This window comes from Salmo salar, chromosome 23, assembly GCF_965601325.2.
Source record: "Salmo salar chromosome 23, fSalSal1, whole genome shotgun sequence".
NCBI classification, from domain to species: Eukaryota; Metazoa; Chordata; class Actinopteri; order Salmoniformes; family Salmonidae; genus Salmo; species Salmo salar.
This window is the reverse complement of record NC_138313.1, coordinates 27,540,893-27,564,119: the sequence shown is the minus strand read 5'-3', so window position 1 is coordinate 27,564,119 and position 23,227 is coordinate 27,540,893. Positions and strand designations below refer to the sequence as shown.

The following is a 23,227-nucleotide window of genomic DNA, read 5'->3' as shown; positions in this document are numbered from 1 at the left end:
AATCTCTCTCCTCTCGAGCTGAACTCAGGGGCATGGCACTAGTACAGCCAGTATCACTAGTGTGAAGCTAGTCTGAACAGATCAGTGAGTGAGTGACTTACCCGCAGTTGAAGGGTGTGGCGGAGAATAGTCCCCTCTAAGGCATGGATCCACTTCTCCCGTTCGTCTGCATCTCGAGCTGGGAGGGAAAGCGCACAAAACACACCAGATCAGCCATAGTACAGATGGTAATTATTACAACAGCAACGGAGTGCATAACCTAGTAGCTACAACAAGGACTAGAGCACCTCATCTGTGCTCATCTTGACCAACTAGTTAACTATGTGCTCATTGTGCTGTGCCATGCAGTTTCTGAGGGGGTTCTTGCAACCCTTCTGGTGCGTCGCTGGGCAAGAGAGTAGGAAGGCAGGTCTCCTGACGAGACACACAGCCTGTTGCCAGGCACGGCTGCACCCTCATAGCAAATAAACAGAGCAAATAAAGCCTCTAATATTTACACTTACGAGCCCAGAGTCCATGGAACCTCTATACTCAGTATTTTTGCTAGTAAAAAAAAAAAAAAAAAAAAAGTGGGCAATGTTTATATGACCCACTTACAAACAGACCCATTTTTACCACATTCTTGTCTGTATACGCCTTGCTGGTGACGAGTGGTAGTAGTGGTGCGCAGATGTCGTTGGGCGTCTATTTTAATAAATCCATTGAATATACACCATCAAAAAGAAATCCATTATTCATTTGTTTAGGCAGGTCCTAATAAACATAAGACTAATAAAACATAACTTCAAAACAATTGAATGGCATATTTTCAGTTCACTTATGTTAGGTCCAAATTAATGAAATCACTAGTTCATTATTTTGTTCATTAAAACCGACAAGATACACCTACCCCGATTACAGTGATATTTTGAAACAAAGCCCTAGCCCATCCACGTTTAATCTCTTTTTGACCCTCTCTCCCCTTCGTTAGGGAGCAGGCATTAGATTGAGTGGACTTTCATTATTATACCGATCCTATTTGCAATACAGGTCTGTTGTTCATATTTCACAACTTCTGCGGCCTTTTGGAGTTGGCTATACGCGATGGGGCAACATAATAGTCCTACACTTCATTTAGGCTACATTATTGCATGGTTAACGTTTCTGATCGGTGATAGATGAGCAAACGAAGATTAGCTATGCCACCTCCACTTATTTGCCCAGACAGAAACCAATTACCCTACACAGACAGAGATTCAGTGAAACAAAATCACATTGATTGATTTATTATCAGACAAGTCAGTGAAGTCACAGGCTTTTGGTCAGGAGTAGGCCTGGGCTACTAAGCAACTGCGAGTGAAGAGCAAAATAATCCACTTGTTAAAACTATGTTGGGGGGTGGCAGGTAGCCTAGTGGTTAGAGCATTGGGCCAGTAACCGAAAGGTTGCTAGATCAAATCCCCGAGCTGACATCTGTCGTTCTGCCCCTGAACAAGGCAGTTATCCCACTGTTCCCTGGTAGGCCGTCATTGGAAATAAGAATTTGTTCTTAACTGACTTGCCTAGTTAAATAAAGATAAAATAAATATAATAAAAACTAGGTTTAACAAGTGGATTATTTTGCTCTTCTGAAAAACCTAGCCAGTTCGAGTCTGTGTGTGCTCTTTCCTTTGTACCACAGCACGGTAAAGCAACGCACCAGTTGAAAATATTGAAAGCATGCGGTACACACCGCAGCCTAGCGCGGCATCCAGAAGTCATTCAATGCACCATTGCCAGTGAATGACTTCCCCCAGAACGCAAAAAGTTTGATGCAGCTGGTGGACATGAGGCATAAGAGTGCGGGCCAATGCCGCCTCACATGCTGACCAGACCGCACGCGCCATCACGCGCAAGTTGATTTTGTCCCCACACACACACCAGATGAGATCAGGACACACAGGTTGAAATATCAAAACAAACTGAACCAATTGTATTAATTTGGGGACAGGTCGAAAAGCATTAAACCGTTATAGCAATTTAGATAGCTAGCTTGCTGTTGCTAGCTAATTTGTTCTGGGATATAAACATTGGGTTGTTATTTTACCTGAAATGCACAAGGTCCTCTACTCCTACAATGAATCCACAGATAAAACAGTAAACCGGATTCGTTTCTCGTCTCTCCTCCTTCCTTCAGGCTTCTTTTTCTTCTTTGGACTTTATATGGCGGTTGGCTACCAACTTCACGGTGCATTACTACAACTGACTGGAGTATGGACATCAGTTCATTTTTCAATCACCCACGTGGGTATATGTTCCTAAAAACCAATGAGAAGATTTGAGAGGCAGAACTTGCAGCACGTTCTATTTTAAGTTCTAAGTTCTATTTTAGCGCCCAGCTACGCAGACACCCGCGAGCAGTGTGGGTGCAATGATTGAACAACATGTATACACTACGGTTCAAAAGTTTGGGGTCACTTAGAAATTCCCTTGTTTTTTTTAAAGAAAAGCACACGTTTTTGTCTATTAAAATAACATCAAATTGAATAGAAATACAGTGTAGACATTGTTAATATTGTAAATGACCATTGTAGCTGGAAACAGCAGATTTTTTATGGAATATCTACATAGGCATACAGAGGCCCATTATCAGCAACCATCACTCCTGTGTTCCAACGGCACGTTGTGTTAGCTAATCCAAGTTTATAATTTTAAAAAGACTAATTGATCATTAGAAAACCCTTTTGCAATTATGTTAGCACAGCTGAAAACAGTTGTTCTGATTAAAGAAGCAATAAAACTGGACATCTTTAGACTAGTTGAGGCTACTAATGTTTTCATTCATTTTTCTGAGTCATCCTATGATTCTGAATGATGGCTGTGGGAAATGAACAGGAGCTTGAGGGAGATGTTATGGGTCTGTGGGTTAATCCATCTAAATATGCCTATCAAGTTAAAGTTAAACAGTCAAAATTCTGAAAGGGAACAGTGACACATTTTCATAAATGTTTGCTGCATTTCATCAACAAAGAAACGTTATCAACATAAACATTTGGGAATTGTTTGTTTTCTGACTGCATTTAAGCAAACAGCATTGCGAAAGCATGGAATAAGAAGAATATTTTAAAAAAGGACAAAAACAACAATCATAATGGGCAATCCAGTATTTCATCACAGGAGGTGACTGGGGGCCTGGGGAAGTTTAATAGAGATGTAAAATACAGTGTATCCAGATGATTGATGGATAAGAGCTCAGGATGAAAGCCCAAAGCTTTTAAAGACATTAGAAGCAGCCAGGGCTCATGCCAGGCCCTCACCCCGTTGCCTCAACACCCTCTCACCTCCATGTCTGTGCTAATTTAATTTAGGAGCACTTTGCTTAGCGAAACCTTTCTATAGATGCGTGTTTACCCCATAATAGCAATAGGGTCAATCTGCCGTGAGAATTGCGCAAAACAAACATCCTGTATTTTAAGAAAGAGTATTTCACACAATTTATGTTGGTGTCACATCAGTGTCCAACAATTTTTTTTTTATAGAAAACAAAGATGATTGCTTGATTATTAGATTGAAAGAGCACTACTTTCTACCTGGTTGCATGGCATGTAAAGAGCTAATGAAGAATCTCCCTTCTACCTAAAGCTCTTTGTGTGACAGTGAGGGTGCACTGTTTGGTCAGTTCTACACCTATCTGTGACTTGCAAGCAAACACTACCATCCCTGTGTGATATTTACTGTGCATGACAAACATGGCCATTCCTAGCCAGCAGAGGAAATACACAGTCTGTCATAACACCAAGCATCATTACTGGGGTCAGTCTTGAGCGTGATATAGGCTACAGGCATTGCTGATGAAGTGATAGCAAAAGAAAATTAACAACAGTAGAAGATATTGAACACTTACAGAACTTGGAGACCAATAAAACAAATTGTTCTGTACAGCACCTCTCGTGGTTCCAATTTTCTTCATTTATATAATATGAACTCTTGGTGTGACTGTTTTACATGAATAACAATGGTGGCTTGAAAGCCAGGCAAGTCATAAACTTGTGCAGTCCCCCAGCGTTCAACACAGAGCCCAAACAGGCCATGATATGGCACGTACTCACAACCCAATTAGGGCCTAATGCTCCCCCTCAAGGTAGGTGGCTCCTCTGGATGAAAGCATAGTTTATTATTATTAACTCCTGGGCCATTAGTGCACAAAGAGGGCATTTTCCAGAGCACGGCTTATTACTGACAGCCAGGCCCAGAGAGATAAAGAGGTGGGGGGCGGTGGAGAGACCGGAGAGTCTTCAGCAAGGTGACAGCAGTCAGACAGACACACTGCTAGTGCCTAACAAGCAGATGATTCCATTTCCTCACTGGTTACGCATTATCACATTCCTAAGACACACCAATCAAAACTGCTCTGCTGCCTTCCTCCAAAGGATGTGAATCATATATTGTTCACCTCTTCTTCTGCCTCCCCTATTTGGCTGAATGAATGGAATGATGCACAGCAGTTTTTGGTAAACACCATAAAGTAGTATCTTGATTGGAGAGAGAGGGGTTTGGAGTAAGTCTCTGTGTGTGCTAATGACGGCATGTTCTTTTTAGGGAGAAAACAAAGAGTATATGTTATTTCCTAGCTACAGACTGTGCTGAAGCAGACTGTGCTGAGGTAGGAGCCCCTTGCGGAACAGGTAAGATGACAAGACATCACAGCTCCATTCCAGTCACAGCCCCTTTCTAACACACATTTACCTGAGTCATCCCCCCCCCCAGGTCACATACAGGTCAGCTATCCCCCAAGATAAGCTCAATACCCGGTCATACATCACTTTGAGCGTACACAGTGCTATAATCCAAATACTGGGCAGAACCACTAGACCTCCTCTCTACAACAGGCAACGTGCTCGTCATGGGCTTGGCCATTGCATTCAGCAGTTTCCCAGGCTAAGCATTTTTGTCTGTATGGGGGCCAGGTAAAGAGCTCGTTAGCACACGGGGAGGTGTGCTGTGTAAAGTGGGAGTTAAAAGGCTCTGATGCTCCGCCAGAAAAAGAGCCTGATGAATTATGGATGATCCTCGAAATAGAAATACAGAGCCTCTCTCTCTGCAGCCGTCATCTGTGGCCGCCCCATACCTCACCCATGCTCCGCTCCAGTCCTCCTCCTCCTCCTCTTCTTCTGACACAGCCCGCCTGCCTGCCGCAGCGCCACACCAGAACAAACATGTGTAACATCAGCTGGATCCTGAGTAACTCATCTCCAACAGGAAACATCTGGGGAAGTAGCGCATATATCATTTGTGTCCTTTTCAAGTGGAAATGAGTATGTCCTTGTGATAGAAAATAATTCCCATAGGCTTAGGTGACAGATGGGTTGTGAAATGGCCGTGAAGTTGCCATCTTTTCCACGTAATCATATAATAGCTTTTCAACTTGGAGGCATCATCTGGAGGAGCATCCTTATTTCACTCCCCAGAGCTAGGAATCCATTTCTTTCAAGGCTGCATTTTTTAAAGGGTGAACTCAGATGACATTTGGAGATACACATAATAGTGCAAGGAGACCAAAAGACAAAATGAAAACTGGCTTAGTTATGACCATAGAATTAGGAATTAGAACTCAAACAACTTGACATATGAATTTCAAATTGAATCAGACATAACAATATCATAGAATTATGACCTCAGCTGACAATCTTAATAAACAGGTGACCTGACAATGCACCTCTAAGAAACAATCTTCCACAATACTGTTTCTTTAAACCATCAAGCTTTTAAAACATATTTTCTAAAAGTTAATGGAACATATGATACGTCTTCCACGTTAAACAACCGCTATAGAAAACACAGTAAATCAAAGAAAACGGTAAGCTACAAAAACCACCAACACAAATACGTAGGAAACGGCTACTACCGCTGCTTCACCGAATCATGCCCTTCGACCTGCTAACAGAGGCCAGCATGCATACATCTCCTTACCCTTCCTTTTGTAGAACCACAGCATACAGTTTCGGAACATAGCAATGGGAGATGGCATGGAGGAGGTGGAGGTGGAGGTGGGCCCACCATGGATAACGTGCTGGTGGCGGTAGTGGTGGCTGTGGGTGGGGGGGTCGTGAGGATGGGGTTGTGGGGGGGGGGTGGGGGGGGGGGGGTGGAGGAGGTTAGAGACCTGGAGGAGAGAGGTCCGCTTGGTGGACGGACGGTGCAGCTGCTGTCCGGGGGAAAGGGGTGGGGTGAGGGGTGTCTGGGAGAGGGGCCAGTCCTGTCTCTGTGAAGTGGCGGTGTTCAGGGTGGGGAGCGGCAGTGCAGATAGCTCGGCTTTTAGCTCAGCAGTATTCGTTTTATTCCCAGAGGCGGTAGAAAATGCAAGTAATCTTCCTAAAAAAAAGAGCCTCCTTCACTTCTTTCCATTAGAGAAGAATCTTGATGTGGAACAAATCTTGCTTTAGCCCCTACCCATTTCACTTCTACTTTGCAAAGCTGCCAGATGCTGCTGATGAAAGAGGAAGGTTCCACAGAGACGACGAGCCACTCAAATGCCTAGATGTGCGTATCTGCTTGTGTTGACGCACCGATATAATAATCCTCCTTTTAAAAAGGCAGGAAAGAGAGTATGAGAGAGAGAGAGAAAACAAGCTACAAAGAGAGCCTACACGCGAGCAGCCGGCCGTATGCAGCATTGACAGATTTACTCCAAACGACATGGGAGTCAGCAGAGTGGGAGGTGAGGGAGAGGGGAGGAGGAGGAGGAGAAGAAAAAAAAACAAGAGACTCACCTTGAAAATGGAAAGTCTTCTGGTCCACAGTGATGGTGAATGTGCTGTCGTCCTCGTCATCGATTCCTATTACAGCTCCCTGGGAAACCAAAAGGAAGAGGAGGCAGTGAGACGTCACCATCCCCCTCTCCTGCTCACTATCAAAAACCCACCGAGGCATGGGAGAATGAGGGAAAGAGGGGGTGTCTGGGTGGAGGGAGAGATGCAGGAACAGGTAACGAACAGACAGACATTGGGGACCAGCTGCATGGAAGGAAATAAAATCTCTGCAGAACTGTTTGTGGCATGGCACCTAGCAACAGTATATCTCAAACCTGCTTGCTTGTCAAAACCAACCTTGGGGGGGGGGGGGGGAGGCATATGCTTATCTTTTCATTAAGTAAAACATTTCTGATATAATCAACCACAAAGATGCATTAAGACTTTCCATGTACCGAGGGTGAGGTGTTGGCGTCCATTATCACAGAGAACCACTACAGTATGTGATGACTCATTAAAAGACAATGCCCTGGCTGCTGGATTCACACAGAGAGACAAAGGCACTGGTACAAAATGAGGAACGCGCGTTCAACTAGCCATGAGTGTAATTAGGCTAGAAATAATGTAACCTAGGTGTTTATACATGTGGTGTGCGTTTAGCCCTTGTGTGTGTCTGAGGAAAGGAAGAAAATTCCATCATGTCATAAGTAAATCCACTGCACTGTCCCAACTGTATAAAGCTTGTACTAAGGAGGAAATATACTCAACTAGGCTAGTAATCAGTCAATGTATAGCACAATTCCATATCCAACCAGGCTATGCCTGCAAGCCAATCATTTTATGCTTGACACTTTTTAATAGTTGAAATTGGCTAAACCCCCAAACATTACAACACACAAAACTCTACGTAAAGTCAGACTTTGTACACGTATATGAATCTAGGAAAATGCTGCTCAGAGTAAGATATGTTCGCTTTACCTGACAACACTAACATGCGAATGCTCATATACCTTCAAAAATCAGCACAAAACAGATGGAAGTCATGAGAAATATTGTCTTCATAATTCCATTATCGATCATCTGACCAAACAACAAGAGAAAGAGGGGTATCAATTTCGCATGCTTGAGAATCTGGCCAACTGTTGTTTTCTCAAAGCTGTGGATTGCAGCAGAGTGTGTGATGTCTATGAAAGATATTTTTTTGCATAAAATGTGAAGTGTGAACATTGTCTCTTGGCAGAAATAAACAAATTCTGACATTGGGTTGTCCTTCACAAATTATTGCCAAAACTTAAGTTCAAAAAACAAAACAAAGACAACTATGCACATGACGATACTCACACGTTATACTCTTACCCTAAAACGGGCTATTCAAAACACATGCGTTTTTCCAATTGTGGGTACTGATCTCAAGATGGTATGTTTGCCCAATTCTCACCTCTAAAAGTATTAGAATAAAGAATTCAAATCCTACTTCATCTAGTCTTGATACAAAAATATACCAAACAGGTTGTTTCCCCAAAGACATTCAAATATATCAAACTATTTGTTTAAAAAGTAAAACCTCTGTTTGAGCTGAAGTTCAAAGTAGATCTCTGAACGCTATGCTACTAAATTATGTATAGTTAATTCCTTGAGGATAGAAAGAACAAAGGGCAAGTCAATGGGCCAGCTAGGATCCATTTTAGGAAACAAAAAATCCTATTTTGTTAGTATCTATTGAAGGTATAAGTAATAAATCAAATGCTGCCATCTAGTGGCAATATTTTCACAAACCTCTGGAAAGTGCTGATATTAAAAAGCCTTGTATTGTATAGCCAAAGAACAACTACAACAGAACAGTATTAGGCTAGATAGGAAAATATCTACTTCAGCGGGTGCAAATTGTCCCTCTAAGCACATAGGCTAATGAGCATGATCAACAACCCAAACCAGTTCCTTACCCGGAGACGCACACAGCCTCTTCTAGAGCCACGCATCATCTTGTCCTTGGACTGAAAATGAACAAGAACAAAATAGGTTTCAAGCATACATTCTTTCCCCCGCAAACTCCGTTCACACACATTTCCACTCCAAGTTTAAGTTTATTCATTATCAAGTTCACCAGTGAAAAGTTCCTGGAAGATCATACATGTAGATAGCAAGCTAAGATTCTCTGTTAAAAATCCCTGCAAGACAGAATTGTGAGTGCTCTAATATGGTATCTCATCTGCAAGTATGACATAGCTACAGTTTGACATAGACTGGTCCCAGATCTGTTTGTGCTCATGCCAAGTCCATTGCTCATTGTCAAGCTAAATGTTTGGTATAACAAATGATTGATGATGAGCTGACATGATAGCAAAGACTGGCACTCCGGCAATAAATGAGATACACTGTAACCAAAAGTGCCCCTATTACTGTTGTTCAGTGTAGGGTCACATTGAATTTGTTTAGTACCAGCAGATACAGCTAACACCCAAAATAAAGAAAGCACTTCATTATGAAGGATAAAATATAGTGAAAGCAGGTGCTTCCACACAATTGTGGTTCCTGAGTTAAGAAATTAAAACATCCCATCATGCTTATGGTCATGTACACTGAATAAAACGCAACATGTAAAATGTGGTCCCATGTTTCATGAGCTAAAATAAAAGATCCCAGAAATGTTCTATACGCACAGAAAGCTTATTTCTCTCAAATTCTGTGCACACACACACTTGTTTACATCCCTGTTAGTGTGCATTTCTTCTTTGCTAAGACAACCCATCCACCTGACAGGTGTGGCAGATCAAGAAGCTGTTTAAGCAGCACGATCATTACACAGGTGCACCTTGTGCTGTGGACAATAAAACACCACTAAAATGTGCAGTTTTGTCACACAACACAATGCCACAGATGTCTCAAGTTGAGGGAGCGCGCAATTGGCATGCTGACTGCAGGAATGTCCACCAGAGCCGTTGCCAGAGAATTGAACGTTAATTTCCCTATCATAAGCCGACTCCAACGTCATTTTTGAGAACTTGGCAATACGTCCAACCGGCCTCACCACCGTTATGCGGGCGAGCGGTTTGCTGATGTCAATGTTGCAAACAGAGTGCCCCATGGTGGCAGTGGGGTTATGGTATGGACAGGCATAGACTATGGACAACAAACACAATTGCATTTTATAGATTTTACTGTAACTCAGTAAAGTCTTTGAAATTGTTGCATGTTGCGTTTCTATTTCTTTTCAGTTTATAAAAATGGCCAGTTGCCCATTATTTAGTCTACCATGGCTAGAAGAGATTTCGGTGACTTTGAAAGAGGGGTCTCAAAGGAGCATATGGGGTTTATAGGGTGTGTGTGCCTCTCAGTCACTAGATCAACCCAATTTTACACTTATGGGAGATTCTGGAGCGGCGCCTGAGACAACGTTTTCCACCACCATCAACAAAAATCGAATCAAATTGTACGTCACATGCTTCATAAACAACAGGTGTAGACTAACAGTGAAATGGTTACTTACGGCCCTTCCCAACAATGGAAAAAAAAGAAAGAAAAAAAAAGAAAATAACACGAAAAATAAACACAATGAATAACGATAACTTGGCTATATACATTGGGTACCAGCAGAGTATGTGATCAGTCAAAAGAGTTAGTGCAAAATGGGTCAATGCGGCATTATTTACCAACGGCTGAAAATTCGATTAAAACTACATCATGTTTTGAAGTTCTCTTTCCTTGCTTTGTCTAACAACACTATCAAGAACCTAGCAAATAAGTTTTGTAGGTCAGAGTGCAGTATTTAGCTGTTCAGATTCCTGTTGGTTCCAGTCTTGGTGCATCGGTACCGATTGCCGCGCGGTAGCAGAGAGAAGTCTATTACCAAATTATGGAATTTCTGGTGGAAGAATGGTGTCGCATCCCTCCAATAGTTTCAGGCATTTGTAGAATCTATGCCAAGGCGCATTGAAGCTGTTCTGGCGGCATGTTGTGGCCCAGTCATATCAGAAGCTAGCAGATTCATTATTAACCAACAACGGCTGAAAATTCGATTAAAACTACATCATGTTTTGAAGTTCTCTTTCCTTGCTTCGTCTAACAACACTATCAAGAATCTAGCAAATACGTTTTGTAGGTCAGAGTGCAGTATTTATTTTGCTTCAAAGAACAAACATTTGTTAGCCCGTTTCTCACACTGGCTTTTGCCACCGAGGGCGCAGGCTTGCCCCGGCAAGTCAAGGGGTTGCCTAGCAACACCTGCATCGTCTGTGTCGCGCGACAAATCCCCATGATTTGAGAATCTGTTGCAACCGAAAAGCTAGCACAACAGCTAAATATAGCTATGAAAAAATATTATTTCAACTAATAGGGAGAAGTATTTAACAAAATAACTACATTATGGCATTCACTAATTATAAACGATGTACATATAGGCCTAATAGAAATGTGGGTACATTTGTGGACAAAATTCTTACTCAACCTTCAAGACACTATGTTGGTGTTTCCTTTATTTTGGCAGTTACCTGTAGTTTGACTTGCATGAGATTGGAATACTGGATTTAGCTGTATCGTAAAACCTTCCCCTCTTTGTGAATGACAGTAAAATGGGCATATTTGTGGCTACCTGTGAGATAGTTTGATGTGACACAGTGGAGCATATTATTTTGATGATTTTCCTTCTGTTCAATGGTCGTATACACACATACACACACAGACTCAGTGGCCAGTTTATTAGCTACACCCATCTAGTACTCGGTCGGACCCCCCTTTGCTTAAAGAACAGCCTGCATTCTTCTTTGGGGCATGGAAACATTGCTTAAATTAGTATCAAGGGACCTAACGACCCAGGAAAACATTCTCCACACCATTACTCCAACAGCCTGTACCGTTGACACAAGGCCGGATGGGGCCATGCTGCTTACGACAAATCCTGACTGCCATCAGCATGATGCAACAGGAACCAGGATTCGTCGGAAACGGCAACATTTTTCCACTCCTCAATTGTCCAATGCTGGTGATCGCGTGCCCACTGGAGCCGCTTCTTCTTGTTTTTAGCTTATAGGAGTGGAACGTGGTGTGGACCTCTGCTGCAATAGCCCAACCGTGACAAGGACTGACGAGTTGTGCATTGTACTGCACCGTTATTTTCCTGTTTGTGATCCACCTATTAGCATGCACGATTCTTGCCATTCTCCTTCTTTCATCAACAAGCTGTTTTCGCCCACAGGACTGCTGCCGACTGGATGCTTTTTGTTTGTCGCACCATTCTCGGTGAACCCTAGACAATGTCGTGCGTGAAAAGCCCACGAGGCCAGCCGTTTCTGAGATACTGCAACCGGCGCGCCTGGCACCAACGACGGTACCACGCTCAAAGTCGCTTAGGTCACTCGTTTTGTTCATTCTACTGTTTAATTGAGCAGTAACTGAATGCCTCGATGCCTGTCTGCCTGCTTTATATAGCAAGACATGGCCATGTGACTCGCTGTCTGTAGGAGCTAACCATTTTTGTGAACAGGGAAGCGTACATGACCAACTGGCCATTGAGTGTGTATGACCAAAGATTCTTGACATAGTTATAATGCCTAAAGCATGAATCATAGTCTACAGACGTTGAGGAGCGATAGTCTGGCGTTCCATCGTGACATACATAGGCGGGAGCCCACCATCAGCAGGTAACTCACAGCGCGAACAATCACCTGCCCACAATTCCCAACCAACACGTCTCTGGTATGGGTCCTCTATTAATTTGACAGTGGCGACATTTCTCCAGTCCCATCCCTTAGGTTTACCTATCAAAGTGGCAGGGTCAGGCTGTTGAAAATGGTAGAACAAAATGGCTTTACGTTGTCAACGACGAAAAATAAATAATCGCGCCAACTTTGGTGGGCTATGTAGCTTTATGAAGGGTGCAACCAATGATACAAGGTAGCTACAAAAAACAACAAGAGGGATGGCAATGTTACTAGCCGACTACCACCCGGTACTCTACTCTGCACTTTAGAGACTGCTAACCATTGAACACTGGTCACATTAATGTTTACATACCGTTTTACCCACTTCCTATACAACTACTGCCGTACACACTTTTCTATTCATATACTGTCTATATACTGTACCAGTCAAAAGTTTGGACACAGCTACTAATTCAAGGGTTTTTCTTATTTTTACTATTTTCTACATTGTAGAATAATAGTGAAGACATCAAAACTATGAAATAACACATATGGAATCATGTAATAACCAAAAAAAGTGTTAAACAAATCAAAATATATTTTATCTTTGAGATTCTTCAAAGTAGCCACCCTTTGCCTCGATGACAGCTTTGCACACTCTTGGCATTCTCTCAACCAGCTTCACCTGGAATGCTTTTCCAACAGTCTTGAAGGAGTTCCCACATTTCCTGAGCACTTGTTGGCTGTTTTTTCTTCACTCTGCGGTCCAACTCATCCCAACCATCTCAATTGGTTTGAGGTCGGGTGATTGTGGAGGCCAGGTCATCTGATGCAGCACTCCATCACTCTCCTTCTTGGTCGAATGGCCCTTACACACCCTGGAGATGAGTTGGGTCATTGTCCTGTTGAAAAACAAATGATAGTCCCACTAAGCCCAAACCAGACGGGACGGCGTATCGCTGCAAAATGCTGTGGAAGACATGCTGGTTCAGTGTGCCTTGAATTCTAAATAAATCACAGACAGAGTCATCAGCAAAGCACCCCCACACCTCCTCCATGCTTCACGGTGGCAACCACACATACGGAGATAATTCGTTTACCTACTCTGCGTCTCACAAAGACACGACAGTTGGAACTAAAAATCTTTAATTTGGACTCATCAGACCAAAAGGACAGAATTCCACTGGTCTAATGTCCATTGCCCGTGTTTCTTGGTCCAAGCAAGTCTCTTCTTATTGGTGTCCTTTAGTAGTGGTTTCTTTGCAGCAATTTGACCATGAAGGACAGATTCACGCAGTCTCCTCTGAACAGTTGATGTTGAGATGTGTCAGTTACTTCAACTCTGAAGCATTTTTTTGGCCTGCAATTTCTGAGGGTGGTAACTCTAATGAACGTATCCTCTGGCTTTTCCATTCCTGTGGCGGTCCTCATGAGAGCCAGTTTCATCATAGCGCTTGATGGTTCTTACAACTGCACTTGAAGAAAATGTCAAAGTTCTTGACATTTTCTGGATTGACTGACCTTCATGTCTTAAAGTAATGATGGACTCATTTCTCTTTGCTCATTTCACCTGTTCTTGCCATAATATGGACTTGATCTTCTGTACACCCCCCCACCTTGTCACAACACAACTGATTGGCTCAAACGCATTAAGAAGGAAAGAAATTCCACAAATTAACTTTTAACCAGGCACACCTGTTAATTGAATTGCACATGTTAATTGAAATTGTGACTATCTCATGAAGCTGGTTGAGAGAATGCCAAGAGTGTGCAAAGCTGTCATCAAGGCAAAGGGTGGCTACTTTGAAGAATCTCAAATATATTTTGATTTGTTTAACCCTTTTTTTTGGTTACTACATGATTCCATGTGTTATTTCATAGTTTTGATGTCTTCACTATTATTCTACAATGTAGAAAATAGTAAAAATAAAGAAAACCCTGGAATTAGTAGTTGTGTACAAACTTTGATACTGTACAACATATGACATTGTTTGCTCTGATATTTATTGATTTTGGGGGATTTGTGTATTGTTTTGTATTTTTTAGTATTACTGCACTGTTGGGAGCTAAAAACATGCATTTCACTGCATCTGCAATAACATCAGTAAAATATGTGTATGCGACCAATAAAATGTGATTTGATGTCTAAACATTAACTCTTTTCCTCTGGTGACAGCAAACTAAAACGGTTTAGTCTACCATACATAATTGTTACGCAGGCAGACTAAGCAGGAGAAAAACATTGCGTTCACTTGACTAGCTAGCTAACGTTAACTCAATGAACTGACTAACGTTAGTTAGCTAGATAACCATGTCAGCAAAGGAAGGAGACAAGGTTATAATTGTTCCTGCTACGTTGCTTTAAAAGTCTCGAAAAAAAATCTACAGCGTTGAAGCCTAACTGACAGCAAAACATGTACACAAAAAAGAGAGCTACCAAGATAGAACATTTTGCAGAGGAGCAACGAGGAAAGAACACAGTCGCATCATTCCAGGAAGCATAGAAAATGCTAGTATTTAATTTGCTAGTGTCGCCTCCAGCATGGATAGGATTGGTCAATAACGGATATGTCCGTAAGTAAAGTCCCCACCCTTTTCTGACAGCTGAGATTCCCAACTCCCGGCACACACCACGCGTTCAAAACAACTGGGAACTCGGAAATCTCCGACTACAATGCGTTCTAGACAACTGGAACCTCTGGAAAAAACGAGTTCCGACTGAGAAAAATGGTTTTGAACGGTCATCTAACTCGGAATTCCAAGTCGAAAAATCGGGCATCTTTCTAGAGTTCCGACCTGAAGATCACGGACGTCATGATTTGACCTCGTTTCCCCCCCCGAGTTCCCAGTTGTCTTGAAAGCACCAACAGGGAGGCCGCTGTCCCTACTCGGTTTTGACAAGCTTTAGCAAATAATACTACCGGACCCGGGAGCTTATCGGCTTATTCATTATGAAGTACCATAAAATACGCACCGTGTAGTATGACAGTAAACCCGCATTGTAGTCCAAAACAAACCAGCGATACTGCCAACCTTTCATGACGTTAGTCCATTTGCTCAGCGGTCCCTCCATGATGGACGCCATCTTTACACTTGGCCAAGATTCTAGGGGAGGAGTCAGTATGGAGAAAAAATACGTCACGGGATGGCAAGATCTGACAGCATCCTTAACAGCTGACAGATTGTCAAACATTTGAAGTTATACTTTTGCTTTCTCATTTGTTGTTCCATAGGTGTACATGGTTATGACACTATAGGCCTCTCTCTTCTTTAGGACTTTTATGCCAGGTTGCAGTGCACTTATGATTTCAAATACATTGGACATGTTCAAAATGGCATAGCTCCCATGCTATTTAGAAGGTACTGTATAATGAGTATGCGCATGGCCTTGTGGGCCCCTAGCATTAAGCATATGGGGTAGCATGCTTGAAGAAACAGGATGTCATAATACAGTTGCTGGGAAATTTGATCAGTATCTGTTCATTATCCATAAAATCTTTCCAGATTTTATTTTATAATCCAGAAGAACACGTTTGCAAAATGGGTGGGGCTAACAGAGATGAAAAAAAAACTACACCAAATACAGTAGTATATTTGAAATATTTAATATTAGTATAAAGTTCATACTCACATAGTTTGCAAGTATTTAGCATGTAGTACCCCGGTTCAGAACACATCCGTTGTATGCCTTTGAGTTAAATGGCCATGTTCAAATACTCAAAACAGAAACCCTTCCTCCACGAAGATGATTACATAATACACTGTTTATTAAAGCAAAATTAGAAAGGTATGTAGGCTGTCATTGTAAATAAGAATTTGTTCTTAACTGACTTGCCTAGTTAAATAAAGCTTAAATTAAATTTAAAAAAATGTAAAGGATGGATTAAGGTTGCATTAAAACATTTCAGATGACAGTTCCAGGAGCAGATGTGATGTATTCTAATGCCTGGGTCAGGATGTGTCTTAAATTAAGAAAGGTTTGTATCACGTCACAAAATTATGCAACCCCTAACTGCCCCTGGGCTATCATCGTGTTTCAATCAATATCATTATTTTCCTCCCATCAATTATATTCCATTTACAGTAAATGCATCACAGGTCAATTCAATTTATTTCATCTGATTAACACAAGGCAAGGATTGAGCTGGTGACTTGAGGATGCGCTCTTGATTCATCTTTAGAATTTTACCAAATCAAAAAGATAAATGGACCTTAGAAATGTTCAACATTTTATTATTTACATAAAATGTAACACTGCTAGGGAGAACTTCACAGTTATATACTATGTGAGCTTTAAATTAAAAACAAAAAGTTAATGTTAACCTCTGCCATTTTTATCCCTGTTAAATTCACATTTTCAAAATAAAGTGTATTCCATTCTCATTGCACTCATAGAACTGAAGAGGAAGTGGCCTTTGGTATATGATGTGCACATAACATTTCTTCAGCACTGTCCAGATCAAACAGAAAAGTTGCAGGATCAAAAACATTATTTACAAAATAAATACAGCAACAATAAATAAAGGACATACAGCTTAATCATAAAGACAAACTGGGCAGAAATGAATTGAAGAGCACATCAACCAAAATGAAATACATTTTTAGCAAAATTGCAATCATTGCAAACTAATTCTCCTAGCGTGACAAGTCTTGTTCATTACACTCTTGCTCCAACAATAAATTAGAGACAATCACAAGTCTATGGGATACTCGTCTCACTAGAGCAGTTTGGCAATAAAGCAGAACAAAGACGATCGAAGCATAAATAAGCAAGAGTGACAGGCAAAATAATGGAAGGCCAAATTGGTAATCAGTCATTAAGAATTTCACAGACAGCAAGTGGAGGATGCAGAGAGTTTAATAGTTCAGATCCTTAATACTACAGAGCAGCTTTGGGGAAGTGCACCAGAGAGACTCATGTTTGTGTAGTTTGTTGGAAATAAAACACATTGTGCAACTGTCAGAGACAGAATTATGTGGGATCACAAGTATGGACCACTATCAGACCAAGAACAAGCTGTATTTGACCATCAGTCCATCTATTATAATATAGGAGACAAATTGCACATTTTATTTTCAAGTTTGAGTCTTAAATTTACTCCCAGTAATATAAATGTATGTTGTAGTTATATTTATACTTGGCCACAATCTCATGGCAAAATGTGTCATCTGAAAACCAAAGCACAAGATATTTACAATTACACATCGCTGTATATCCATTTCTTGACTTAGTAGTGCACTATACATACAATATATTTCACAAAAGGCACCATGAATAATTGGAAAAACACTGCTGTATCCAGTAGCAAGAAAATAAAAACAAATACCTCATTATTTAATTTGGAACCTCACAGTGTAAAGAAACAATTAGTTTCATGACATCCTATTAGTCAAGACGACCTTTGAATGAACAGAGAGACACTGAAGCTCATCTGCTGGATTAAATAGGTGGTGTACCCCAAAACAGACATGGAATGAACTGTGAAAAATATTGGGTGTCATAAACGGTACTATTAAAGTTTATACTAAGACGAAATGCAATATAGCAATCAATGTCTACTACTTCATAGGCTTTATCCAGTGTACACCAAGGGTTCCAACATCTCAACTGGGCATTAGGGGAATTTTCAGTCGAGGGACACTCCGTTATAAACAAGCTTTTTTTTGTTTTGATTGCTTGATTAGCCAAATTATTATAGAGAAAGGATTGCAGGCACAGGTGAGACTTGCTATTTGTGCACAATACAACAAACAGGATCAAATTACTTCCAACAATATGAAATGGAAATATTTGCGTAGAGATGATCAAAAAGCGTCTAAAAGGGATATTAGTCATCTTCACTCATTTCTGTGGCCCCAAAGTGCTCATCGAAAACAGAACACCGATGTTGGTATTGAAATGACCAGAGAACTTTGACAGATTAAATACCTTATCTTTTCAAAGGAATAAGATCACAAAACTCTGACAGGTGTACTTTCCAATATTTCTATAATCAAAGAAAAAAAAAGACATTCGTTTTGCAGATGTTCAGATCGGGTTGGGGGCCTCCGTCCTGCAATAAACTCCCTACGAATGTTTCTTTTCATAGTCAAATACTTATCCAAACAAAAGTGACCTTGAACCTTTTCCTGGATATAGCGTCTTTAAAATAGGTCTGTGCTTTTAATAAAAAAAACAGTTAATTTAATTTCAAGTTCATACATAATGACATTCTAAAGTTAAAAGAAAATAATGTACAAATAAAATCACTCATTTTCTGGAGACATACCGCAGTTTGCGTTGAGATTAGTATTTTGTCAGAGAGTGGCTGTGTTTGCAGATTTTCAATCATTTAACAATCTATAGGCACTGAGGGAAAGGGCCACAGGGAATACTGCCCCAAACCACCTTCCCATGTGTTACCTTGCGCTTTCCTCACTTCTCATTAGCTCCGAACATTTAGATACATGTGCAATGGAATTTGGACATAAATATTAAAATGCATACATTTTCCATTCCGATTTTAAGTGAGCATTTTCCTGAAATACTCAAACCAAATCAAATGGCCGAAGGGTAGACCTGATTAAGTGGAACACTCTTCCATTTTCTAGGTGACAATAGTTTTGAACAGTGACTTCCTGTCACAGGAACTCATAGTTGCCTGGATCATAAACCAAAGATAGTAACTCAGCCAAGAAACAAAGTGGAGAATAATTATGGCTGATGACGACAATGACACATACGCAAACTGACATTGTTCTTTACCAACACTCTGGGACTAAATACACAGCTGATACACTCCACATTCGATTAAAAGAAAGGCCTTAAAACCAGATGGAAAAGTTTGAACTTGGGGCAAAACAGTTACTTGGTGTAAATTGAACCATATCTAGTTTGGTATCAACAATGTTTATGTACAAAGGTTAGAACAGTGTTCTCCCCTGGCATTTTTAAGAAAGACTCAACTGTAAACAATAAGAGATCCAATTTAGTGATTTTCTGAGGTACTTCTGAGATTGTTCTCTGTCCCCAAAATGTTAACACAACCAGAAAAATGTTTTGACAGGGTCCGATGGCTACCTCTGAACCACATCACTGATTTCTTTGATGCAGATGTGTAAGTTGTCCAGAGCAGGGCTAGTTCCTGGGCCACTGAATGCCCCTCCAATTCCAGAGGAGGACGATGCCCGCAGCTCCTGCAGACTCAGCTCTAATTTGCCCACGGCCTCCCGGAAGGCAAACTTGTTCCGCATCTGTGGGATGCAGTCCACGTAGCCTGAGCAGTAGTCTAGCAGCTGGTGGCCAGCATCTAAGACCTGGCTGCTGGAGGAGGGCTCAGGGCTGCTGTGGAGGGCACCTCTCAGGCACTCAGCACACTCCAGCAAAGCCTCCTTACTGATCTTCTCCGGTTGAACCCTCTCAGCCTGCTGTCGAGTCCGACGCAGAGGCTTAGAGCCACCAGAGGGGGCTGTGGAAGAGGCAGTGCTTGTGGCACCGTTGGCCATCTTAGTGGGGGTAGTGTTAGTGTTGTTGGCAGAGGAAAAGGAGGAGGCTGAAGTTGGTGGAGGCACTTGTGGTGGTGGCACTGATGGTCTCCCGGTTCCCACTTCCCTTGCTCGTCCCGGCCTTTTCACCCCATCACCGTTGACCTCCACAGCCCCTACGACCTGTTCCTCCCCATCCCCGCTGTAGGAGTGCCCAATGAGGCGCAGGGTTGGAGGGGGAGGGGGAGCACATTTCGGTTTGACCAGTCGTGGTCGGTCCCGGTCCGCCTGGTGCTCCGATAGCAGTTTGAAGCGGTTCCCCTGAGAGTCCATCCCCACCAGGTGCACATCGGCTGGGCTATGCTTGAGTGTAGGCGAGATCAGCACGGGAACCTTGTGGTTGTGTGGAGCCGCCAACGGGCCTGATCCCACTGTTTTGGAGGGGGACGTCCATCCCTGTCGGTCCTGTCCTCCTGCCTCCTGACCCTCCCTACACCGTAGAGCCCCCGAGTGACAATCCAAATCGGCCTCACTCCCAACCCCAGGTGCCCTCACCCCCCCAGAGCACCCCCCCACCCCTCGGGGAAGCAACTTGGCTTTAGGCCGGTCCCTGATCTGAGCCGTGCCCTCATCCATCTTACGAAGAAGGGTCTCAGAGGTGTGTGCTGCCCCGTTCTCAGGCTGCGAGGTGGTGGAGGCAGTGCGCTCTAGAGGAGGTTTACTGCGGTTTCTGGGTAAAGTCAGAGCCATCCTCTCCAGGTCAGGCAGCCCTGCAGTCATGGAGGAGGTGGAGTTGGACCTGGGGAATGGTTTGGTCCCCCCACCTCCCTCTTCGGTCCCAGTGGACTTGCCAGTCCGTAGCCCTAAGGTCTTTTTGATGAGGCGAGGGGTGAAGAAACCTGCCAGGCCTGCCCAGCTGCTGCTACTACTGCCCACCTGCAAGGGCGGGGCCCCAGAGGTGTGGTTGGCAGAGGACTTTTGTCCAAAAGTGGCCCCACAGCACCGTGACTGGACATGGTTCCCCTCTCCATGGGACGGTGAGAAGCCCAGGCCGTCCGCCTGGGGAAGGGGAGGAGCGCTGAAGCCAGCCGTGGGCTCGTACTTCTTGTGAGGCTGGGTCTCCATCTCTCGAAACGAGCTGCTCCTCTTAGGCGGCATGGGCAGGCTCTGCTGCAGCTGGGATGAAGGAGACTTCTTCTTCATGAAGGAGCTGAAGAAGCCAGCCTTGCGGTCCCGTGTGAACATGGTCTCCTGGGAGTCCTCCAAGAGGCTGCTGGGGGATTTGTCCCTCTGTTTCCGAGGCAGAGCAGGAGAGCTGCCTGACCGGCCATCCCCTGCCAGCAGAGTGGCTGCCAGACCTGCAGAGAACAGAGGATATGGAATTAAACAGGTACCAGAGCTGTGGTCTCTTTTATCAACACTAATAACACCATTATTCAACGTCAATCTGCATTAGCGCCAACCGGTGAATCTCATAGGCTGGCTGCCATTTGCTTTGACAACGCTCATATTCTCTCTCTTCAGAGCCATTCCTGTTTCAATAACTTTGTGGTGCCACCTTGTACTTGGGATGTGAAGCTGCTCTATATGTGTAATTGTTGAGAGCCACGCAGCAGAGTCAGCATGACAGGAAGTCACCTCCCTTTTGTCACCACCACTCAAGCTTCCTCATCCCAGACTTATCTTAGGGATGCATTGTCGAGAAGGAAACCTGCAATTAAGCATTTCGTTGGACGGTGTATACCATGTGTATCTCGTACATACGAGTAATACAACTTGAAACTATGCAGTGTTTGCTATTGTGTGTTCACTGATCAATCATACTGGTAGTGGAGAAGTATCATGGGGAGGATTAAATGGTGTGAGAAAGGAGTGAGAGTATAAGGACTGAGGGGAACATAGATTGCATTAGGTTTTTCCACATGAACACAACATGCAATAAAACACTTTATTGTCACTTGATTGCACATAAAACAAGACAGACAACATTTCAAAAACCATACAAAATACTCTTGTGGGTCAGCCAATTTTAATTCAGGTATTGGTACATATGCAGTCATTCTTGGTGATTGTTAGAGTTGTAGGTGTTATATGTGAGTTGTGTGTGAAGGATGCAACAGGGAGAGACATGAGGATTAGAATTCAATACCCTCAATCATTATTTTAATATAAATGAAGATGAGTGACAAACATGAACACAGAGGAGTACAAAACAGGTATTTTTACCCAGCCTTGTCTAATCATGTCAGGGAAGAAGATATGATGGAAATGTGGTTTATAATGTCATGCAGATCCTCAATAGTGAATTATATATGGGGGAGGATTGAGAATGCATTTAATCTAAACCATGCATCTGGTATTTGGCGAAAGGCAATGCAGTGCAGTCAAAAACATGATTTAGCTGTGTTTTATATAAATTTCCACACTATGAGTTTTGAATTATACTCTGACAATAACAGCTAGTTTTCCCCTCCCCATTCAGACCACGCCCAGACAATCCTAACAAAATTGTTGCTTGAGAAATTGCTGTTTGCTAAGAAGCTATTTTTGTATCCTTTTGACAATTTTTACCCAGAAATGATTTGCATTGGACCTTTAAGTGTTGTGGTTGGATATGGCAACAGTCCCCACTGCATATTATCCATGAGGCTAGATAAGTGACATTACAGTAATTCTTTATAAATTATGAGGGAAAGCTCTATATATGACGCTAAAGGAGGTGTGTTGTGATTGTGTAATGACACTGAGATAAGATGGTGCGTTTAGGGGATGGGTAAGGTGATCCAGTGATGTTCAGTCTGCCAGGTACACAGCAGCCATTCTCCTCAGCCTGCGGGCATGGAGGCGGGCAAGGCGGGTACCTGAGGGGCCGTGTGTGCTGGGCTCCTGCCTGCCATCCAAACCCCCCTCGATGTTCTCCTTGTTCTCCGCGTGCATCTTGAGAGTGCGCGACTTCGAGGGCAGCAGTGGCATGTCGTGGCTGAAGGGGTGTGGTGACGGGGCATGGCCAGAGGCGGCAGTCTTACACAGCTCCTCTGCTACCTCTGCAGAGAAAGAGTAAGAGAAAGAGAGAGAGAGAAAGAGAGAGAAAGAGAGCCACAGGAGAGGAAAGGAATGCTTAATTAAGTGAACCTTTACATTAGATCGTTATACACATTGATTCCCTTGCTAGAAATAGTAGTACTGCATTTACTGGAATAACTGCAGAAACCAATGATTAGAGTGTATAGTGCTTCTCTGAAAGCCCTGCATTCTCCCTGTACTCCCCTCACCTCAGCATGCCCTTTCCTCACTCAAATAGCATCCTCCATCTCTCCCAGAGGCACCAGGCATGCTGTACCACTATGAAAAGGCCCTACAGATATGTTAACGCACCATTAAGAGCCATTCCCGCTCTAATATCCACAAATGTATGCTCTC

The 23,227-nt window shown here is 42.7% G+C and overlaps 2 protein-coding genes across 7 annotated transcripts in view; both read right to left on the bottom strand.

Annotated features, from left to right (window-relative positions):
* Positions 1-15,458, bottom strand: part of LOC106584321 (oxysterol-binding protein-related protein 9) — a 38,410-nt gene extending 22,952 nt beyond the window's left edge. For 2 of the 3 annotated variants that reach the window (XM_082968011.1, XM_082968012.1), the window contains exons 1-4: positions 15,318-15,458; positions 8,651-8,701; positions 6,729-6,807; positions 102-178 (exon numbers count right to left, since the gene is read on the bottom strand). In XM_082968011.1, the coding sequence (XP_082824137.1) occupies positions 102-178; positions 6,729-6,807; positions 8,651-8,701; positions 15,318-15,428 (318 nt within the window). In that variant the 5' untranslated portion in view covers positions 15,429-15,458. Of the gene's footprint in view, positions 1-101; positions 179-287; positions 385-6,728; positions 6,808-8,650; positions 8,702-15,317 lie in introns of those variants that run through there. The other variant, XM_082968015.1, reaches the window with a different exon arrangement.
* Positions 15,459-17,185: 1,727 nt separating this feature from the next.
* Positions 17,186-23,227, bottom strand: part of LOC106584319 (tyrosine-protein kinase ABL2) — a 42,477-nt gene continuing 36,435 nt past the window's right edge. For 3 of the 4 annotated variants that reach the window (XM_014169444.3, XM_014169446.3, XM_014169445.3), the window contains exons 9-10: positions 22,669-22,851; positions 17,186-21,165 (exon numbers count right to left, since the gene is read on the bottom strand). In XM_014169444.3, the coding sequence (XP_014024919.1) occupies positions 19,400-21,165; positions 22,669-22,851 (1,949 nt within the window). In that variant the 3' untranslated portion in view covers positions 17,186-19,399. Of the gene's footprint in view, positions 21,166-21,817; positions 22,852-23,227 lie in introns of those variants that run through there. The other variant, XM_045706021.2, reaches the window with a different exon arrangement.